This window comes from Ruditapes philippinarum, unplaced genomic scaffold, assembly GCF_026571515.1.
Source record: "Ruditapes philippinarum isolate M1 unplaced genomic scaffold, ASM2657151v2 ctg3231_1_1_1_1, whole genome shotgun sequence".
Taxonomy (NCBI): Eukaryota; Metazoa; Mollusca; class Bivalvia; order Venerida; family Veneridae; genus Ruditapes; species Ruditapes philippinarum.
The window spans coordinates 53,532-77,129 of record NW_026865095.1 but is presented as its reverse complement, the minus strand read 5'-3'; the positions used below and the strand labels follow the sequence as shown (position 1 = coordinate 77,129).

At 32.1% G+C, this 23,598-nt stretch overlaps 1 protein-coding gene across 1 annotated transcript; it reads right to left on the bottom strand.

Annotated features, from left to right (window-relative positions):
- Window positions 1-160: 160 nt before the first annotated feature.
- On the bottom strand, window positions 161-23,518 carry LOC132727774 (uncharacterized). The gene is made up of 3 exons (XM_060713354.1): window positions 23,210-23,518; window positions 13,566-13,712; window positions 161-3,332 (listed from the first exon to the last, which is right to left on the bottom strand). Exons 1-3 carry the CDS (start codon window positions 23,436-23,438, stop codon window positions 3,190-3,192), a joined length of 519 nt encoding a protein of 172 aa, XP_060569337.1. The 5' UTR covers window positions 23,439-23,518; the 3' UTR covers window positions 161-3,189.
- Between the last annotated feature and the right edge of the window lie 80 nt (window positions 23,519-23,598).

The window sequence follows — 23,598 nt, the reverse complement described above, 5'->3', positions numbered from 1 at the left end:
GAACTTATAAAGTTATGATCCAGGTACAAGTTTGCTGACGGCAACGCCACCAGGACTATAACAATACATATACTTCTACTTTTTATTTGAAAAAAGAAATGTCGAGCTAATAAAATAGGTACTGTTTTAATGCAAAGAATGTATTCAAGAAAAAATAACATTTCTGTGTTTCAAAGTTTAATACAGCTACGTAATACAGTAAATACCAACATTTTATCAGTTAGAATACTTTTCTTTAGAAGCAGTTATTATGATATGGCCTTTGAATCTAAACATAAGACACATCTGCACATTGTCTTTCATTTGACAGGCTGAAATATTACTTGCACCCCCAAATTCACCAAACACTGCTAAATTATGGCAAAGTTCAATGGTGTAGAAAACTTCTGTTCCCACTATTTAGTCTTGTATTAGCGGTGTCATAACATTTAAAAAAAAATACAATCGTGTTTATCACATTTAGGGAAATAGCAAGATAAGTCCTGATTGTAAAGGAGAAACGTGTAGATGTGCAAGTAAAATTGTCCGTAGAAGCCTTAAGGTTACTGTTCTTTCTTTACTTTCAATTAAGTATTTGTCAGTGTCATTTTGTATGTGTTTAAAGGGGTATTGGAAATCATTTAGGTCATTTAAGTCTTCTGAAATAATTTTGCTATCTATAAATACAATGAATACTGTGCTTTCAGCGCTTGATTCGACTGGTCATCGGCCAAACAAAAATGCTAAAATACAAAATAAGTGTATTGCACCACAGCATATAAAGAAACAGTGTATGTAAGGTATTTTAAGTTAACGCGCATTTGTAATTAATCTAATAATATACAATTATAAAAATATTAAAATGAAAATAAATCGGATGCCCTCAAGCTGTAATATATTCATCATAATAACAAACACAGATTAACAAAGCCTTCACTATCAACACATAATAACAAACACAAATTAACTAAGCCTGCAAATGCAATGTACTAGTACCATATATTTTTGTAACAATTGTAACAAAAAAAGGTACGTCCTTGGTGTGCGAAGATTAAGATAAACAACAATTTATACTTCAAATCAACACACTGAATAAACTGCGTGTATACATGTATATAAATAGAACGTTACATTATGTATAAAATAAAGCTCGTATTTAAAGCGACCTTCAGCTTTTCTAAAGGTTAAACTTGTTATTTTTAGATAAATTGTTTCAGATTAACAAGAGCCATCGCAGGTCGGAGCAACGCTCGACTTTTTTTAATTTTTCTAAATGCAAACGAATAAACATTTTAAACAAATCTTTAAAACGAAAATTAAAGAAAAAAATAAGCTTTTCCCCTTTTTTAAATTTCAATAGGTCTGTCTAGTCACACTTGTTGTTTTGTCGGAGTGTGCATCCTTTCCATAAATAAATGACAAAGTCAAGAAAATATAATAAAATTGAATCATTTCACGGTCAATGTCAATTCAAGGTCAATGTCTTATCTAAATGATTCCATATGTCTGTTTGGTCAAAAGTGTTGTTTTGTCCACATATGAATCAAATCCGTGCATAAATAACAAAATAATGACAACGATTAAAGTCATTTTAAGGTCAATGCTAAGGTCAGTTCATTTTTTAGAAGAAACGTTGTTTTGTAAAATCAAAGTTTTGAAAATAATCCATTGTGTAATTACCAAGTTACAGTAAATTTACAAAAACAGTTAGTTACAGTAAACAACAACAACAACTATAACAACGAGAAAAACAAGATAATTTCACTCATTTCATTTAAAGTCAGCGTCGCATCTAAATTTTTCAATATGTTTGTTGGGTAGCATGTCTTAATAATATCTGTCATATGTTGCGGTTCAGATCGGAATATCCGTCCCGAGGGGACCCGCCAGTTGGGCGGTAACGAGGCTTACCGACCATGGGCGGGTTCCCGAGGGACAGAGTTTCCGATCCGGACCGCAAATATATGACAGATATTTTTTCTTGCATAATCTACCATATTCCATTATATTTTAAACTCTTAACCTTAATAAAACAATTTTCCATGGAAATTTATATCATTACTCCCGTAATTATTTTTATAACATCTATGAAATTACAACTTCAATCATAACGGTAAAATTAAGTCATCTAAATTGTGCCATTGTACAGCACGCGACTAATCTAGCACCCCATGCCAGATGAAATTTCCGGCATGGGTAAAACTAACGGAAACACCAGTCTGATATGCAAGACTGCTTTGTCCAAGTATTAATCAAATCCGTACATAAATTACAAACTTATAACAATTCAACCAAAGTTCAATAATTTGACCTTGACGGTCAAGGTTATTTATAGCCAAACAACTTTTAATAAGATGTTTCCAAAATGTTAACCTTAAAGGTCAATGTCATAAAATAGCCAAGGTCAATTTGCGTTTGATACACATAAGAATGTTGTGTTATAATATGAAGTCAATTCATTCATTAATAACAAGTTATAGCCAGTAGCAGCAAAAACTAAAAAGGCCAAGTTAATTTATGCTTGAAAAACCAAGATACCGATATATCTGACATGTCTGTAACAGAACGTCTAAAAAAATGTGCTAAAATGAAATTTGCTGTCGATAAAATACAACAACAATAATGAAACCCCTCGATGATTCTAATCAACTCGTCCGCTCTCATTATGTAAATTAGTAAGGCCTTATCTTCTATTTTTACAAACGGGAGTCACACACGCGTTATAAAATTTCATTTTTAATAGCTCTAGGGACGCTGTGTTGAAGAAGACTTAATGATGATAATGATGCACTTCTTTTAGATAAATTACTAGAAAGCTTAGTTTAAAAAAGCACAGTTCTGTTTTTCCAACCCCCCAAAAAAGTTGAAGGCGCTTTAAAACTGAAAGAAAATGATAACATGTCTTATTTTTGTCAAACAAAATAACACTTTCCTCTCAAAATGATAAAAACGTAAATGTTAAATGTTTACAAAATATTGCTATTTAAGTTGTAAATGTTCACACAATCTTGCTATTGAGGTGTATTGTTTCAATGTACACAACATCGGAGATATCTCTATTCAAATATCTTTATATACAAAGAATAGCATTAACACAAGATTCCACATGTCATTATTGTGGACCACTAAGCGATAACAACATAAAAAGAACGTTGAGAAATGTTTTTAAAGACAGGTACATCATTTACAAAGCTTAATTGCATTATTTCTTTATTTCTTCAAATCTATGACACTCATTACCCCGGCCACGAAGGTTAGAATACATCCGGCGATAGCGAGACCCATGGACCAACCTATGTCCAGATGATCTAGTTTCAGCCCAAGTATCAAAAACCCGATCACCATTGCAAGTACTGAAATAAAAAATTAAAAAGTTGACTTGAAAACAAAAGTCAAAGCATTCAATTCTTTTAGAATACATTGTCATCTTCAGAAACATTTCTGAGTACCTACCTTTATATATTATATCGTACATTAGTATCTAAAGAAGTTTACCTTTGTCACATCTCATGTGCATTTAAATCAAAGCACTAAAAGTGATGTACAGTGTATTCGGTAAGTCGGAATAATTGTTGAGTTAAGGAAACTGTTCAATGAATTCATAAGTATATAAGATGTTTGTTTTTAGAGATTCATTAAAACTGGGTGATAATCAACATGTATACATAATATGAAGGGTGCTGTTTGTGTGGCAATGTAACACCGCACTTTGAGGTCCAACGTACTATTGTACATTATTTCGGATGTTTTGTAAATCTTTTTTTTTTCAAAATTATAATTATCGTATGCAGTTCATGAGAGATGGGCCAGATATTAAATAAAACAATAGCTTTCACTGACGCCTACCTGTGAAGGAACGTAATTCAAAAACAAAAAACAAAAAACTTTCATCGACTTTATTTTTCCAAATGTCCTTTACATGATTTGCGGGAATGTCATGATATAACTAGAAAAACATTGATGTAAAGCATCAAAGAGCATTTAAGAAAGAAATGCAGCAAATGACAATGAACTAGTAGACATCTGATGACCAGATATTCTTATAATTATTTCAATGGTTATGTTGGATTTTACCAGAATTGTGTATTAAGGACGAAAGACATTGTTCATCATGAACTTTGATAGGCTTGCTAGAGATAAGAATATTAAATGCATTTTCGTTAGTACAAACAAAACAGTAGTCAAAATGAAAAAAGTCTGTTTTTTATATTATTTTAATTGTAACAAATATATACAAACAGTATATAAAAAGTATTAAAAGAGACTAATATAGTAATATAACGTGCATTTTTATGTCAAATTAAAAGAAAATGGTTTCTATTAATACCTGGCACTTAAGATACAGTAGTTATATTTCAAGTCCGCGGTAAACAACTTGCAGTAGAACACAAATTGGAATGAAAAAATTGGGATGTATTTCAAAAAGACCAAATATAGGATTATTTTGTTATACAGTTATTATTATGGTATCAATATAATGAAAGACTGTAACCTGAATTTTTGACAGGTGTGAGGAAATTCACTAACATCATGTTCGTGCGAGTCAAAGATATACATGTAAAAGGACTATTGTTAATTGCTTTATTGGGAGATCAATCTACTATTTTGTTGAATTTCTTAAAAATCCTCGTCCGACCAATAAACCCATAACACCTCATGTAAAAACTGCAGACGAAAGTTACTGTTGTTAAAATGTCACAGTTTTCGGCAAATAAAACCACCATAAAACTGATTGCCTTCAAAATAGACTTATAGCAAAAATTTGGGGAAAAAGGTCAGTAGTGCAATCAAAGCCGTTAAAAGAAAGGAGCTATTAATTTACTGGAAAGAACCTACGCAAAAGACAATTTCAAAATGAAAATACTATGATATAACAATTCGTAAAAATGGCCTTCTTAAATGTTTTCGATAAATTTATAAAGAGTGCAATTTATTGTTGAGTATGTTTGCATTTCATTTTCTGCAAAATTCTCCAGTTCGTTATTTATTACCATAGCGCTACAGAAATGACCGTTTCGTTTAGTTTCAGACTACCCTATAAATAGATTTTCGGAATAACACAATGTTTAGGTCATCTATTTATAGCTTTCGAAAAAATACATACAAAACCCACTGTGTACTACAAAATAATAAGTAATTTCCTGTAGATAATAAATGTTAGAAATAAATTAACGAATTTAAGTTCATTTTTTTGTTTTGTCTTTTTGCCTTCCCAGAGATTGAGGCGTGAAATTTGGTCCAGTTCTCATTCATTAATATTACATGCTGCGAATCACCGAAGGAGAAACCAATATATGACTTTACATACTAGAAATCGGAATGATTTCTTGATTCCGCAATTTTTTTTTCTGTTAATCGAAGGGATTAATTGATAAAAATTGGGTCATCATGATACTTCGACAGGTTAACATGTTGTATGCACAAGTCATCATGGTATTTTGACAAGTTAACATGTTGTCTGCACAAGTCATCATGATTATTTGACAAGTTAACATGCTGTTTGAACAAGTCAGCATGGTATTTTGACAAGATATGATGTAAATTGACAAAATTGTATTATCATTTCACAAAATAGCAAAAAACATTGATCACATAAGACAGTCACGGCGTTCCATAGTAATAAATAACGAACTTTAGAGTTTTGCAGGAAATGAAATGCAAACATACTGAACCATAACTTGCACTCTTCATAAATTCATCGAAGCAAATAAAGTAGGCCATTTTTACTGTTGTTATCATAGTACTATCATTTTTAAATTGTCTTTTCTGTGTTTTTTTTTTGTTGGTAATAGCTCCATTCTTTTTTACGACCTTGATTGCACTTCATCGACCCTGATTTCCCGAATTTTTGCTGTATGAAGTTGATTCTATTTTGTTTGAAGGCAATCGTTTTTAAGGTGGTTTGAGTGGAATGTTGATTTGCCGAATACTGTGACATTTTAACAACAGAAACTTTCGTCTGCAGTTTAACATGTGTTAAAACTGGACGAGGATTTTGAAGCAATTCAACAAAATACTAGCTTGATCTCCAAGTAAATCAATTAACAATAGATCTTTATTCATAACCAATGTAAAGAAGCTTTTTTTATCTGTGAATTTCCTCATATCGAAGGTATGATTATAGCATTGTTTAAAAAGGGCAGCAGGAAAGATGTAAATAATTACCGTGGTATAACCTTAATTAGTTGCTTATCAAACATATTCACTGGTATACTTAATAATAGAATTATTTCCTCCTATGAAAGCAATAATGTTATATCCGACGCACAGTTCGGTTTTATGAAAGGCCGTTCAACAGTAGATGCTGCTTTTGTTTTAATGTCTACTGTACACTATTTCCTAAATGAAAATAAACGATTATACGCAGGTTTTATAGATCTTAAAAAGTGTTTTGATAGTATATACAGGAATGCTTTATGGCTTAAGCTTTATAGACAGGAGATACAAGACAAATTGCTTAGAATAATTAAAAATATGTATTTTAATGTCAAATCTAGTGTTAAGAAATGTAATTCATATTCTGACTATTTCTGTTATGCCTTAGGCGTACGTCAAGGGAAGGTAATGTCCCCTCTACTTTTTGCGAAAGCCCTGCATGGAATATGTACAGACGACATACTTTTAAATTTATTATTGTTTGATATTATCATTCTTTGAGGGAAAGACTCCTGCGGAATTGCAAAAAAAGTTTAGATCTTCTACACACACATTGTCATACCTGGGGTTTGGTGGTAAACGCGACGAAAACAATAATTATGGTGTTTAAAAAGCGCGGAGTTTATTTACCCCACGAGAGTAGGACCTACAATGGCCATACAATTAAAAATGTAAATATTTTTAATTATCTTGGAACTGTGTTTAATTACACTGAATCAGGAGCACGTACCAGGTAAAGATTTAAAAACACTAAATGTGCTCTTGGTTAATTGTAATAAGTTTAAATTAAAACCCATACTGTTATGTCAGTTATTTGATGCATTTGTTGATGTTATGTTGAAAAATTCATTAGAAGTATGGGGTTACACAAAATCAAAGATAATTGAAAGAATCCATCTTAAGTTTTGCAAACGTATTTTAAATGTTAGAATTTCAACCGCAAGTGCTGGTGTTTGTGGCGAGTTAGGAAAGTTCCCGCTATATATAACAAGATACGTAAGAATTGTAAAATATTGGTGTGAATCGCAACAGTCAAATAATATTATTCTGCAAAAGACATATGAACAGGGTCTGATAGATTGTATTAAAGGACGTAAAAACTGGGTTTCAAATGTTAAAAAATTACTAAAAGAATATGGTTTTACAGATGTTTTCCTCAATTCTAGATCGGTTGATTTGAAAAAAATGTCCTAATATTTTTAAGATACGAAGATTGGAACGCATCAGTAAGTAATTGCATGTGCAGTGCTTGAAAATTATGAACATATTAAGCAAGCGCTAGCGTACGAAACATATTTGGATATTTTACCTTTTAATCTAAGAAGTTATTATACAAAACTGCGTTTATCAGCACACTCATTTAGGATACAGACCGGTCGTTATTCCCTGCGGTCTGGAGACCGCAGAATATTGGTACGCGTTTAACTTTTGAGGCATGGAGGAGCACGTGACCTGTTTTCGGTACATGGAGGAGCATGTGATCTATAAACCGTACATGATTGGTTAATTGACCTTTTCGAAAACCTAGCTAAATACCGTTTGCCGGTACGTTACGGATTTACCTCTAGGGAATTAGTCCGAATTACACCTAATTAAGAACAATAAACTATTACGTGATATTTCTAATTTTCTATAATTATTTTACCGTTTAAGGTGGAACACTTGAATGATGTGTTTGAAAATTTTCAATGATTTTTTAATATCTATCTCAAATTTTACAAACAATAAATTGTTTATACTGAAAATCTACAAGATTAAAATATACGTAGTGGCATCTGCCATAATAAATAGAGATATTTTCTGCGTAAACTTGTGGGTTTACTTTTTTTTGCTCGGAATTATTCATAAAATGGTAGGCCTATTTAATAATTTTCTTAAATAGAAATAATTGTTTTATGTTCGACCTTCTCCGGTCTTCAACGGTCACCAGTTTTCAAAGACCTTTTTCTATATTGATCGTTTATTGTCAACTATATTCCTGATACAAACGTTTATTTACCCCCCCCCCAAACAATGTTGAATGAAATATCTTCATATCATTAAAAATGTTCCCCGCAGGAAACCATTTTACTTGTTCAAGAAATAGAATACCTAGAAATGAAAGATATTGTTTGCTATGCAATTTGTTAGACTTAGAAAATGAATTTCAACTTTTATTTAAATGCCAATGTTATGAAGATTTGAGGAAGAAATACATTGAAAGATACTTTTTTTCCAAGGCCTAGTGTGATTACAATGATGCAGCTGCTAACAAAAATTATACGGTAATAACAAATCTAGCAAATTAATTAATACGTAAGACTTTCACTGGTAAGTAAATGATATTCACGTACATTGTTCATCCTTTTGTATTCTGTTTTACACTGTCAATTATATGATTACAAGCAAATGTTCTTCAGATTTTGAACACTATAACATTATTATTAATTTAAATAATATGATTGCATATATGTGTTTATTGTAACTATGATGATGTACTTTTCCGCAAATCTCAAATACAATTCCTGCTTAGTTCTACTTAGTTTGTATTATTGTGCAATCAATATATTTTTCATGTGTAAACATAACCATGTTACATGATATATTGTATAAAATTCAGGTAACAGTCTTCCATTGATAAATAATGTACATGTATCAACGTGCCATGGAAATTTATTCATGGAAATTTATTTCCATTGATAAATAATGTACATGTATCAACGTGCCATGGAAATTTTTTTCATGATTTTTAATGTACCATTATTTTTGTTAACGCGTACGAATAACAAAAAATCCTGAATTTGGTCTTTTTGAACTTTCATCCCAACTTTTTCATTCCAGTGTGTGTTCTACTTCCAGTATTTATCTGGGACTTAGAATATAGCTTCTGTATCTTAACTCCAAGGTATTAAAAGAAACCATTTTAATTTTTCTTAATTTGACATGAAAACAAAAATACATGCAATAAGTAGTACTACGATTATATTAATCCCTTTAATTGCTATTTTTATATTCTGTTTGCATATTTGTTACAATTATAATGATAAAAGAAACAGCTAGACTTTGTTAACTTTGACTACTGATTTGTATGTTCCAAAGAAAATACATTTAATATTCTAATCTCTAGCGAGCCTACCAAAGTCCAAGATGAACAATGTCTTTCGTCCGCCCATTCATCTATGATATACTTGAACAATTCTGGCAAAATCCAATTAACCATTGACAAGTGTATAAGAATACCTAATCATCGGATGTCTATTAGATCATCGTAACTTGTTGCATTGTAATTAATCTAAATAGAAAATGACCTGTGCGCAGGAATAATTTGGTAAGGTATCTGTAATGAGCGCATATTTTTGCGCGCGGAGCTTCTCAATTGCTGCATTGCAGCAACATTTGTACTAGTTGATTGATTGTTTTAACATAGACGGATTGTGTTTGTTTAAACGTGCACTTTCACGCGTATACACTCCAGTTCCCGTGAAAACTTCCGCTTGCGAGCGAGTAATACAAGCAAAAAGCGGACTTAGACTGAAATATAGGTAAAATAGTTTAGTTGAGATGAATCCTTGAAGAAATATGGGACTCATAATATTTAAAACAGATTTTTTCCCGGTGTGTTTCTTGTGGCAAACATATCTTTTTTTTCGGTCGGAGGCCATGTCTACCTGTAAAATTGATGGCAAACTGAATATATATAAACATTTCATTGCTCATTTAAAAATTACAATCTGAAATCTCTGAATGTGACTGGCCATTGTAAAATAAGTAAAATAACATAAAGGATTTAAAAGGGGGGGGGGGGGGGCAGCTAGTGAGAATAGATCTATGTAAATGGGTATATAAAGCTAAAATTATTCTCAAGGGGACATCTAGTGAGAGTAGATCTTTGTAAATATGCGGCTCTTATGTGTTCTCCATCGATAATAAAGTCAATTCATTCGTATGGAACGCCATGACTGTCTTATGTGATCAATGTTTTTAATATCTTGTGAAACGATGGTATTATTATGTCGTTTGAGCATGTTAAAATGTGCAATTCACATCATGTCTTGTCAAATGATCATGCTGACTTGTTCAAATAGCATGTTAACTTGTCAAATAATCATGATGACATGTGCAAATGGCATGTTAACATGTCCAATTATCATGATGACATGTGCAGACAACATGTTAACTTGTCAAAGTATCGTGATGACTTGTGCAAAACACATGTTAACTTTTCAAAGAATCATGAGCATGTCATCACGATAATTCGACAAGTTAACATGCTGTTTGCACATGTCATCATGAAATTTTGACAAGTTAACATGTTGTTTGCACAAGTCATCATGATTCTTCGACAAGTTAACATGTTGTTTGTACAAATCATCATGGTACTTTGACAAGTTAACATGTTGTCTGCACATGTCATCATGATTACTTGACAAGTTAACATGCTGTTTGAACAAGTCATCACGATGCTTTGAAAAGTTAACATACTGTCTGCACATGTCATCATGATTATTTGACAAGTTAGCATGGTTCAACATGCTTAAACGACAAAATAATATCATCATTTGACAAGATAGCTAAAACATTGATCACATAAGACAGTCACGGCGTTCCATACAATATTATAATATTATATATTTACACCAATTATCAACGTTTAGAATTAGCCTTCAATTTAGTCAGGTTGTCATTCTTAACACTTTCCAGGGAATATTTATATTGTGGATTCAAAAAATACATGTTAAATGCCTTATACGGTTATTTGTTTCCTTCAATTTAATTTGTTATATACTGTGTCTGTTTTACTTACTATGTTGTTTGTAAGCCCAATGTATTGCAAAGATTCGGCTTAACTACTTATGTATGGCGACTGTTTTGAATAAATTGAGTAATGAAAATACATTGCAATTAAATGTAAAATAAATCTTTATTGCATCTGTAATCGAGAATATTGTATGTTCAGTTTTTTTTCTTTTTGTTGAATCGTATAAAATTTATATTTTGTTAGTCGGTAGCATTATAGTACTCGCGACAGTTGCCAAGGATACGCAGCAATGCCATATTTGAAAACAGGCTTTGATGGTCAACTTTGATGTCATGATTGTGTGCAAAAAATGGCTGATTGGAATATAATAACCAAAATCTTATTTGTTTTCAAGATAATTTTTAAGACAATTCTCGAACGTTTGCAACGTGTCGTGTTCTATCTTATATTAAGTTACTGAAAGTATGAGGTTTTCAAAACTTAACACATGGTATATAAATTCAAAATTTAAATGTAGTTGTCTGCTATAAAAAAAAAAAAAAACATTATACGAAACATTTTTGTTTTGCGTTCATTTTTCTGTAAAATTTTCTCATCTGTTAAACGATAATGATTCATTTATATTTTACAAGACCAAATACTAAAATGTACCGAAATTCAAGAATAATCATTAGTTAGCAATATTTCAACTAATTTTCATTTGTGTTTAAATTTATTTGATATGACCGAGTTGAAGAAAAGTATTCTACATTGAAAGTGAATTGCATTGGATCTCTGAACTGTTAATTTAGGTACATGTACATTCAATATGAAAAAGCAAATTTATAATTTGTTGTTACAATTAAACTGCACAGATCAATTGTTTACAGTCTTTATAGCGTATTTAAGATTTTAAGTCACGCCACCATATTTTAACTATGTTTTCCTATTTTGACCATGAAAAACTTTTGTTACCTACGGTAAACGTAAACATCTGAAATATATTTGATTCGATGACGCAAAAATAATTATATCAGCTTGTTATTTATGTCATATTTAAATCCTTTAAATTAACAACATTTTAATAGTAAATACATTATTCCCCACCCACTCACATGCACATGGTAAATTGAGAAATCACTGTAGGAAGCATCATAAGAAATGCAACAATCTACTTCATTAAGTTGTATGTTTACTGGTAGGATATACAAAAAGTACACAAGTGTTCATGTATATGAAAAGAAAGTGAGAAAGTTCAAATAGATTATATGACGCTCGACAATTCGAAAACTTTTGTCACAATGTTGTTTCGTTGAGTATAATGTTGCTTACCTATATGAATACATAAAATTGTCCAAAAAAGGTACAAAGGCTTGTTATTTAGATGTTGTATCGAGTAACTCACTGCTTGATTATTATGATTGCATTTCAATTGTCACAATAACAAACAAAGCCTGTCAAAAAGATGTTTTATTGAGGGAAACATATTATTTTCCATAAAATTGTCAAACAAGGGCTGTTTGTAAAATACTAATGCCATCCACGAAAACATTTATCCAAAATTTTGTAAATTGAAAAGGGACATTAATTTGCAAACAAAGCAAATCAGAGTTATGCCAATCACGTATGAAAGTCACAGAGAACAAGTGTGTGAAGTGTCAATCCATTCCCTTCAGTAGTTATGCAGATACCAGCTTACACGCAAAAAAGGGCATAAATTTGCACACAAAAAACAAATCAGAGTTATGGGACTTGTGTCAATCATGTTATAGTATCACAGAGAAAAGAACAATTTCAATCCATTCACTTATTAAGTTATGGAGAAACCAGCTTACATGTTAAAAACTTAACGCCGACGCCAATAAATGGGTTTGCATAATCTCGAATATTCTACGAATAGTCGAACTAAAGTATAGGTGTTTCTTTAATTCAAACAATTTTCTCTTCAAAATGTTTACAATTCTTGCCTATTCTATTCCACAATTGCTTCATTTGATAATAATAATAATAAAGCTTATAAAGCTGTTTAATAAATAAGTTTAATATAAAGGTATTTACGATTAATTTTGTGATAAAGACAAATGTTTGTCTCATGTTATCTGCTTTTTACCATGAACAACACTTTTACATTAAAAGTAATACAACTTCATTCCTGACATCAATTTGATACAGGAATGCAATAAAAGATCAAAAGCATCTTTTTTAACTGCTTAAAATTAAGCAATAGTGACTTAGTAATACTTTGCATAATTTTGGCGGCCATCTTGGACGACATCTTGAATTTCTCTGTTCGCCACCATTTATGCCAATTTATGCCGGCAGATTTGAAAACTACAAATATTTGGGAACATTTTGGTATATGGCATGTCTTGTTAAAAATGGGTCCGGGTAGCCCCTATAAATAGGCTAATTTTTTCGTAATTGTCACCCTACCATTTAGTTGTATATTACAATGTATATGTAAAGCTTGAAAAAAGTGTTAGAAGTCAACAATTGTAATATTTTTTCAGGAAACAGGCTGAGAAACAGGTTCCTTTTCTCGGAAAATATAGGATTTACTGAAGGATTTAGACCAGAAATAATATCTTTTATGTAACTGCTAGTTATAAAAGTAATAGTTGCTCAATGAACTTATTGGTAAATTTTCCTCCCTAAATCGATCATATTACTTGTTTTACTCGCTCCATGCAATGTACGACGTATATTTACCCACCTGCCCCAAAACAAAAGAAGATAACTGCCAACAGCGGCGAACGCTTCTTCATACTATCCACAAACACAAACAGGAACATGATCAGAAGAGCCATTCCAAGACATATCAGCCCAATGCACTCGAACGCTTGTGTTGCCCGGAACCAGTCTGTGAAAACAATGGTATTCATTAGATATTATATCTGTACATTTCTCATATTAAAATATATTTAATTAGAGAGTTTAGAGTGTCACCTGATATCAAAGTTCAATTTTACAACTAGAACTGTGCACATAAAGAGTTTAATTCAAGCAATCTTAATACAGGTCCACCAAACAACATTTCATGTAAAATATCTAAGCTGTAGCTTGCTCCCATTCAGAAAACATTTGTTTTAGTTTCTGTTTTTTATGTGTACATAATGAAAATCAATGCCCCTTGGCAGGGCCAATTTTAACACCAAGGGCAAAATTTGAACAACTTTGGTAGAGGACCTATGGATGATATTATAAAGCAAACATCGACGCTGTAAGCCTTGTACCTTCAGACAAGAAGATTTTTTTTTACTATATTTACATAGAGTAAAAATCAATGGCTAATTTTGACACCAGGGCTATAACCGGTTGCTTTCCTTGCTGATCTTGTATATCATATATTTTATCATATTCTATAATTTAACAATCTTGGTAGATGTTCACTACACAAAGTCTCATGCCAAATATCTAACCTCTAGCCTTTGTCAATTCAGAGAAGAGAATTTTTAAAATTTTACTTTATACATATAAGGAAAACTTTCACCTTTTGGGCAAAGCAATTTAAACACTAGGGACATAATTTAAACAACTTTGGTAGAGAACCCATAGATGATATTATATACAAAATATCAAAGCTCTAAGCCCTGCACCTTAAGACAAGAAGATTTTTTATTTTTTTTACTATATGTACATTGTGACTGAAAATTAATGATCCCCGGGGCCGGGCCAATTTTGACCCCGGGGCTATAATTTGAACAATTTTGCTAGACGTTCACTAGACAAAGTTTCATACAAAATCTCTCACATCAAGCCTTTGTCAATTTAGAGAAGACGATTTTTAAAAAGTTTTTACTATATACATATAAGGAAAATCTATGATCCCTGGGGCAGGGCTAATTATGACACAAGAGGCAAAATTTGAACAACTTTGGTAGAGTACCAATAGATTATATCATATACCAAATATCAAAGCTCTAAGCCTTGTACCTTTAGATAAGAAGGTATTTTAAGTTTTTACTATGTGTACATATAATGAAAATCAATGTCTCCCGGAGCGGGGCCATTTTTGACCCCAGGGCTGTAATTTGAAAATCTAGGTAGAGGTCGACCAAGCAATGCCTTATGCAAACTATCTATGCTCTAGGCCTTGTGGGTGTTTACAAGAAGATTTTTTGAATTTATTCTATTCTTACAATTCCTTTTGGTTGCCATGGCAACCATATTTCTGCATGGAATGAAATTCTTTGAACATCTTTGGAAGCCCTTTGCCCAAAGATCAATCCTGCCAAGTTTGGTTGTAATTACACTAGTGTTTTTTCACAAGAAGATTTTTTAAGTTCACTATATAATCTATAGAAAACACACGCACACTCACACGCACACGCACGCGCACGCGCATTCAAACACACACAGGTTAATCGCTATATGCCACCGCATCGCAGATGCTGCGGTGGCATAAAAACAACAACAACAACAAAAACATTAATTATCAGCAGCAGCGTATAATAGAATTATTTTTTACTCTTTCTAAACGGAAACAAAAGTTTAAACAAATCTTTAAAAAGATTTGTTTGCCTATTTTTTAATTTGATTACGTTGGTCACTTGCTGTTTTGTCACAGTATGAATAATTACCATAATGTTCAATGATCAGTTTTACATCTAAAACTGCAAATGGTCTGATTTTCATCGCTGTACAAGAAAGTGGGTCACTTCGTCAAAATATCTAGGTCAGGTGATCTGTTAGTTCCGTTTTTAATCTTAAACACATTGTCCAAATTTCATAACTGTACATCAAAGGACAAGAAAGTAGGTCATTTCGTCATATTATCTAGGTCAGCTGATATCAAAGTTCAATTTAACATCTAAAACTGTGCTCAGGGTACACGTCCAAATTCCATAGCTGCACATCAAAGTAGGTCACTTTTTTCAAATTATCTAGGTCAGCTAACATCAAAGTTCAATTTTACATCTAAAACTGTGCACATGGTCAATTTTCATTGCTGTATATCAAGTGACAAAAAAAGTAGATCACTTTATCAAATTATCTAGGTCAGCTGATATCAAAGTTCAATTTTACAGCTTAAACTGTGCACATGATTTAAATGTAGTAGCTGAACAACAAATGACATGAAAAGTAGGTGTTTTCGTCAAATCATCTAAAGTTAAATTTTTCATCTAAAACTGCACATGGTCTAAATATCATAGCTATAGAGGAAAAAAAGAGAATTTCTTTAACTTGACCTTGTTGATCAAGAAATTATCAATTATCAGGCAAATTAATTAATCAATTATATATAAATTTATATAATTTAATAGGGCATAATATTCGAGTTTATATCATACACTTTTTTGTATTTAAAATGGCAAGCACACTTTCTTGTACTGTAAACTGTACTATATTCTATAGTAAATTCAAATGTATACACAGCATTCTTATTTCAATGTTGCTTTCCGATATTCACGGGGGAGGAAGTGTTACACGAAGGATGGAGTTCTTATGATAACTTGTTTGGAGTTCTTATGATAACTGTCACGGAGTTCCTGGAAAATGTTACGGATTTCTGTGGAAAACTTTTCTATATACTTAGAGAACTCGCCTAAAAATGGTTATTTTTAACTTTAAATGGGTTTGAGGTGCTAAATTAAACTTTGATAATTAAGCTTGCCCTACATATTGTATTTTGTTTCAGAAAAAATCTTTTAGTCCATATTTTGTCGCCTTTTTAAAAAAAATCTGCATGTTTTGAGAAAAATTACCAAAATCACCTCATTAAATTTAGATAAAGGTAGTGCATACTACCTCCTATTTTGCTGAAAACCATTTACATGCATACCGATAGCATAGTTACTTAATGTTCTCTAAAACTGCCAGGAATAATGTATATATGACGAAATCATGATTCAAAGCGTATTTTTATCCTGTAAGTAAATGCTCTAAATCAAGTATGTTTACAGTCATTCCAATAAAATATAAAAAACACACACACACAAAAAGACCAAAACAAACACAAAAAAACACAAGAAACGGAGGTAAGAAAAATATCTCTTGAACTGAAAAACACGATCAAAACCAACGTTATGTAACCAAATTTTTGTGCAAATGATAAGCGTAGTATGCTTCATAATGATTTACACACTTATTGAATAATAAAATGCGCTAAGACGTGCCCTTACTTAGCGCAAGAAGCACATCAGCGGTAACAAAAGTTATCATAAGAACTCCAGGACATATTTTGAGTTATCGCAAGAACTCCGTAACATTTGAAAAATCGGTATAAAATCTATTAGCCCGGGCTTTATGTTTGCAGCTCTCCATAATAATTAGGTATTTAAGTATAGCAACGAAGAAGATCACAAATGAAAAGGTCAATATGTACGAATTAACAAGTAATTTGGTAATTTTTCTCAAAACTTGCAGATTTTTTAAAAAAGGCGACAAAATATGGACTAAAAGATTTTTTTCTGAAACAAAATACAATATGTAGGGCAAGCTTAATTATCAAAGTTTAATTTAGCACCTCAAACTCCCCATTTAAAGTTAAAAATAACCATTTTTTAGGCGAGTTCTCCAAGTATATAGAAAAGTTTTCCACAGAAATCCGTAACATTTTTCAGGAACTCCGTACTAGTTATCATAAGAACTCCAAACAAGTTATCATAAGAACTCCATCCTTCGTGTAACACTTCCTCCCCCGTGATATTGTCCTAAAATAATATCGGAAGTTACAATTTATACAAGCTGTATTAAAAATCGTTATAATATAGCCTAAAGCATTTTGGAAGTGAATGTTTTCAGATTTCATACTCTACACTTAAAGTATGTTTGCATTACAAAAAAGAAAATCTGATCAATTAGTATTTTTTTTCACTATTACATTTGTCACAATAAAAAAACAGGCCTAAATCTCTCAAAAACCTGCAAATTCTAAAAATACACTTGTATTTCTTGGTCAAATATACAAAAATAGGTCTGTAAGACGTACAGGAGGTAAAACACATTTATATTTCAATGTCTCAAGAGTAGAGTTATGCTATGGACAATTCATTTATGAAATTCTGTTCAAGAAAAATGTTAATTTACAGAATTTTGCCCACTGTCCCAAAAACATTTCTAAGTTGAAAATTCTGTCCAAGATGAAATGTCAAAGTGTAAAATTTTAACCGGATTTTTTCTAGTATTCTGCCCAAAAGTCAACAAAATATTTTCGTTGTGAGACGGAATGACACGAAATATGATTTCCGTCGATGGTCAGACCAGAAATCACTGATTCCGTGCCAAATCTGTCCCAATTCCGTCCAGAATTCTTGCCAAAATTTCGTACAGGTATGTTTTTGTATACATTGCTTGAGTTATAATCCGCAGTCGTTACAGGTTAAGTCGTTACCGAACAACATCCACTCCTGGATAAAAACCGCTAAAGAAACTAGTTCTTCATTCTACAGTAGCGTTACATTCCGACTACACATCATTAAAATATATTTTGCAAAGTTGTTTTAATGCTTTGGAAGTTCCAAATCGTTCATTTTCATGAAATAATAGAATCTACATTCCTTTAAAGAAAACAAAAAATAACCGTTCATTGATAAAATCGTAGTTTATACCTACGCGTTAAACTTCGCATGTACGCATGCGCTTGCTAGTATGAATGAATGCATCGTAAATTATATAGTAATGTCGTCAGAAATATATATTTGGACGAAACATCTTAAATAGATATTTAATCAAATAAAATTCCTGATTTACATTTATGCAATAAAATTGGCCTAAAATGTTTTACAAAATGAGTATGGAGCTCCTTAACAAAATTTACCTGCGTATACCGGAAAATGTTTGTTGTTGTTGTTTAAAAAAAAAACCTGGCAATTATCGTGGCTTCGAAAAATAGAAATTTCGTAAGCTATTCTTTTGAATACCTTTTTTTACACATGTTTTTTCTTTCACTTTTGTATGCCTTAGAATTTTGAAAAGAAATATGTTTCGAAATTCTGCGTATATTGCCTGATATTCAGTATGGGTAAAATAAAGATTCGGCCACTCGACCATTCGACCCATAACAATTCGTCGAACTTGGGATATTGACGATTAAGCCAGAACATGGAGCTAAATATAGGCATCTGTGACCGGATTCGATGATAAGAAATAATCATTTGAAACTAACTGTAAATCAGTCTAAGCATTAAGAAATAAATACATAAAATTTATGTTCAGAATATTAATGGGTACATGAAATTGCCGAAAAACCCCGAAAAAAAAAACCCACCAAAAATACCGAAAAACACTTAAAATACAAAGAAATATTAAGGCTGTGATTTTGTGATTTTAAAACAATTTTTGATGGTTATTTGATGAAATGGGTTCAATAATATCAGTTTTAAATCGATAATATATCTGTATTTAATGCGATATGAAAGTGTTATTCGGCAACGTAACAGTCTAGTCTGGAAAAGCCAAAAAAAAACATTTTTACGGGCGATAAAATAGTCGTAGTTAAAACAAGAACCGCTATTAATTTTTCAACCTTTTAAATAAATAACTATTACACTTTTTTGTTACCAATGGAAAATGTCAGTGATATTATTTTTTTTATAAATACAGTATGAAAGTGTTTTTCGGCTACGTAACGGCCTAGCGTCAAAAACATGGAATAGCCAAAAAAACACATTTTACGGGCGATGAAATGGACATATTTAAAATAAGAACTGTTAAATAATTTTTTCAACCGTCTAAATGAATGATTATAACATTATATAATTTATTTGTTAGCAATGTAAAATATTAGTAATATTTTTGTAATAAACATTGTATGAAAGTGTTTTTCGGCTATGTTACTGCCTAGCGTCAAAAACGTAGAAAAGCCAAAACAAACAAACAAATAAACACATTTTACTTGCAATAAAATAGATATATTTAAAAAAAGTGCTGCTAAATAAATTTCATTACCTTTGTTAAATGTCAGTTATTTTTTGTAAAAAATACACTATGAAAAACTTTCATTCGGCTATGTAACAGTCAGCATTAAAAACATGGGAAAGCTGAAAAACATTTGACGCGCGATAAAAAAGGTATATGAATAAAAATACCCATAAATTTAGACTTTTCAATCGTTTACATAATAAACTTTTACTTTTTATTTGTTTATAGTAAAAAAATAATCTAGCAGTCGTTTTATATTTATGCTATATGAACGTACGTACATATGAGCCGCGTCACGACAAAACCAACATAGTGCGTTTGCGACCTGCATGGATCCAGGCCAGCCTGCGCATCCGCGCAGTATGATCAGGATCCATGCTGTTCGCTATCAGTTTCTCTACTTTTAATAGAGTTGGTAAGCGAATAGCATGGATCTTGATCAGACTGTGCGGATGCGCAGGCTGGTCTGGATCCACACTGGTCGCAAACCCATTATGTTGGTTTTGTCGCGAGGCGGCTTTAGAAAAGCAATAATTTATTGCTGATATAATGGCTACACATCATCTAAATCATTACGCAGTATTCATTTTTATTATCTTATTATTCATTTCTGTCGTGAAACTTATAGGTTGGCTCAGGGTGAGCTTTTAGTATTGTTGAATGTCGGCCATCCATCTTATGTCAGCTGTGGTCTGTCGTCGGATACCCACGGCCGAACCATTTACATTTTTTTAATTGCGTTTATTTAAGGTCGCCGCCGTAAAGCCCATAGGCGACCGTACACTCAAGTCGGACCATCCTAGAGCGTCCAGCCGAGATTTTTTCGTCGATTTTTCTAGCTTTATTGGTGGAGGAAGACCCAAGGTGCACCTCCGGGCATTATTTCAGGCACGAGCGGACACCTGGGTACCTTCCGTAAGCCAGCTGGATGGCTTCCTCAAATGAAAGATTTCGACCCGAGTGAGGATCGAACCTACAGCGGTGAGGGACCTGTGATCTCAAGTCAGCGACCTTAACCACTCGGCGACGGAGGCCCTCACCATTTACATTTATCATTTATGTCTTGTTAAATCAACCATGTGTATCCGACGATGACATTTAGTTAACACTCTACTGGTGATTTAGTTTGTTAACCCTCTACTGGTCACACTTTTGCCCCAATTGCCACACAAGATCGTAAGAATGTGTGTGACAGGTTAAACTCAAGTTTGAACATGGATCACCTTTAAAGTCAGAAGTAGGTCACAGTAGCCAAAAAAAAAATAGAAAAATGTTTTAGCTCAATATTGTCAGTGGTTCATCTAAAGTTTAGAAGTTGGTAACACAGCCTGATTATGGAAAAAAAACCTTGTTAACTTGCTGTTCAATATAAATGAATTTCTTGGAAAGGTTGTATATAAGGACTATATGTAACAATTATTATTGAATAATGAAAATATTGCAGTACATTTTCATTGATTTGATTATAGATTTCATTTTAATTATTAAACGATAAAGTAATGCATTTTAAAAATTAATGTGTAGAGATGAATACAACACACCAGAATATATGTATTAATGCATCAAAGTACAGTACATAGATCTGTAACATGGAAAGCTATACTAAAGGATGTACTATAATTTGGTAATTAAGTTTTTTAGGATGATTCAATTAATTGAATTTGTATACAGTTCAAGTCAAGTCATGTCTTCTATTAGATAGCATCACTGAAGACTTAATATTACTGTTTCAATATTCTATACTGCAGTCCATTTGTGTTTCAAAAATGATTTCTTTATTGCTCATCTATCAGCTTGCCTAGCAATACACAGATGGAACATCACATCTTCCTCTCTCATAAATAACTTTGGAAGAAAAAAGCCTTGGTGTGAGTCACTTGTTAGTCACATTGACCTTGGTCAGAAGATGACCCCTATTGTTTTTGAGGTCAGTTGGTTAAAATCAACATGGCCTTGATGACAAAATGGGTTATATTATCAAGCAATGTTTACTTCAGTACTTTCAGTGCTTTGATTTTTGTAGGGACCAAAGTAATAAAAAATATAGCAGTCTATTTATGTAGCATTCAAGGCGGAGTTTGACCTGCATCTCGTGCTACCCGATTGTGATTTCCTATCCACATTTAAAGGCCGGGGAATGTGAACTCAGATATCCGTACGGATGGCCATTAAGCATATTAGTTACAAGAGGCGGGGTTTTATTATCATGACCTGAGGTCAGCATGCTTGTAAATATAGTATAGGTGAGTTCAGCATTCAGGAGAGATAAAAAAGTTGTGTATTTATTGGGGTGTAATGATTTTGCAATTTGATGAAAAGGTATAATAGCAGTGCTGTCAGGATGTATATTGCAATTACATATTTTTACAATGAAGAGTATAATTTATGAAATCGGTGATAGTCAGTATATACAAACAGTAAATACTAATTGTTTAGAAATGCCTTGTATATAGAAAAAAATGTAACTTAGATTTATCTGTTTGTCCACTTGACTTTTTTATTTTTTTGGGAAACAAAACTTTTTTTTTTATGAATTCTGGTGAACTAAATTATGGTTATGAAAAGTAAAGTTAAAAAAATTAAATGTTTGTTTCATTTTCACTTTCAACGAATTCTATTAGGAAACAGTGTACACAAAACCTATTGTTATTTTCACATAATATGTACAAATCACTTATGATCCATTAGTTTGAATACAATGTATATTGTTTCTTTTACAGAACAATCAATATATCAACAATTAACTTATAGTGATGTCATTTCAAGTTAATAAATTCATGATTGTAGGGATGGAATATAACACAATCAATAAATAAAAATTCAAGTTCATTGCTTGCGTAGTATTTCTCTGGTAGTATTTATTGCCCTAGTATTTATTTCCCCGCCATCTGTCAGTTTATACCTAGAGAGATGTAGTTGGCTGAGAGAAAGGTCATAACCTCTGTACAACTGTCAATCAAATACACAGGGAATTTTGAATTTTTAACTGTTTTCAAAAAAAGTTTTTTTTAAAGTAGTACTTCTAAGTATCACAGAGATATGTAACTTTCAAGGAATGTTGCTTACATGATAAAGAAGTGATGTGCCAATTTATAGCAAATAATATGAGGTATGTCTCTCTAAATTTTGAAATTTCATTTTTCTATCTCTCTCTGATTATGCTAGCAGACAGCATACAGAGTTCAACAGCAGTGGCCATTTTTCTGCTTGCCTGCCTTTTATACTTGTTCCCAGGCCTTTAATTTTGAATTAAATTTACGCGAGTACAAGTATTATATATAAAAATTTGAATGACATGTACAGTCGGAATGCATTCCGATTTGTCCAAATTGTATTGCTGTGATTTTTCACACCGGATTTCCGCAGAAACATTTACCGGAAGTTTATTATAATAAAAATGCCCGTTATTTATTAGGAGTTGCGCATGAGAGAGTAGGATGGGTTAAACATACGTCCCGTTGCATAACATACATTTAACATTCACACACAACATACCTTCCCATCCTGCGAGTTTCAACCATGCGCTGGTAATCGAAGAAGTACGGCATCGGCCATCATAATGCCGTATAGTATTATAACATGACTTAGTCTTCCATAATCCGAGAGCATAGTTGTAAGAAGTCATCCATGATATTGTTGCAAATCCGATCACGAACAAAACAAGTGCTAAAAGCAAGCATATAAATGCCACCTTAATCCAAACTGATGTTGTGTTAAAACCCATATTTCTGTAAACATAAATAATTCGTGTGCTATCGCAAACTAACTCTGCATCCCACGCACACAAATTTCGTTTATGTGGGTAGGCTAAAAATAGAAGCACTTTGTTGCTATAGTAACAGTTCTGAAAGTTCTGAATGTAAACCTTCCGACTGTTTTGTGCA

Excerpts from the sequence above, each read along its gene's own strand:
- LOC132727774 (XM_060713354.1), bottom strand. The coding sequence starts at position 23,438 with ATGGGTTTTAACACAACATCAGTTTGGATTAAGGTGGCATTTATATGC. Across the intron at positions 13,713-23,209 it reads GAAACTCGCAGGATGGGAAG|ACTGGTTCCGGGCAACACAA; the intron begins GTATGTTGTGTG and ends TTGTTTTCACAG. Across the intron at positions 3,333-13,565 it reads CTTCTTTTGTTTTGGGGCAG|TACTTGCAATGGTGATCGGG; the intron begins GTGGGTAAATAT and ends TTTTTATTTCAG.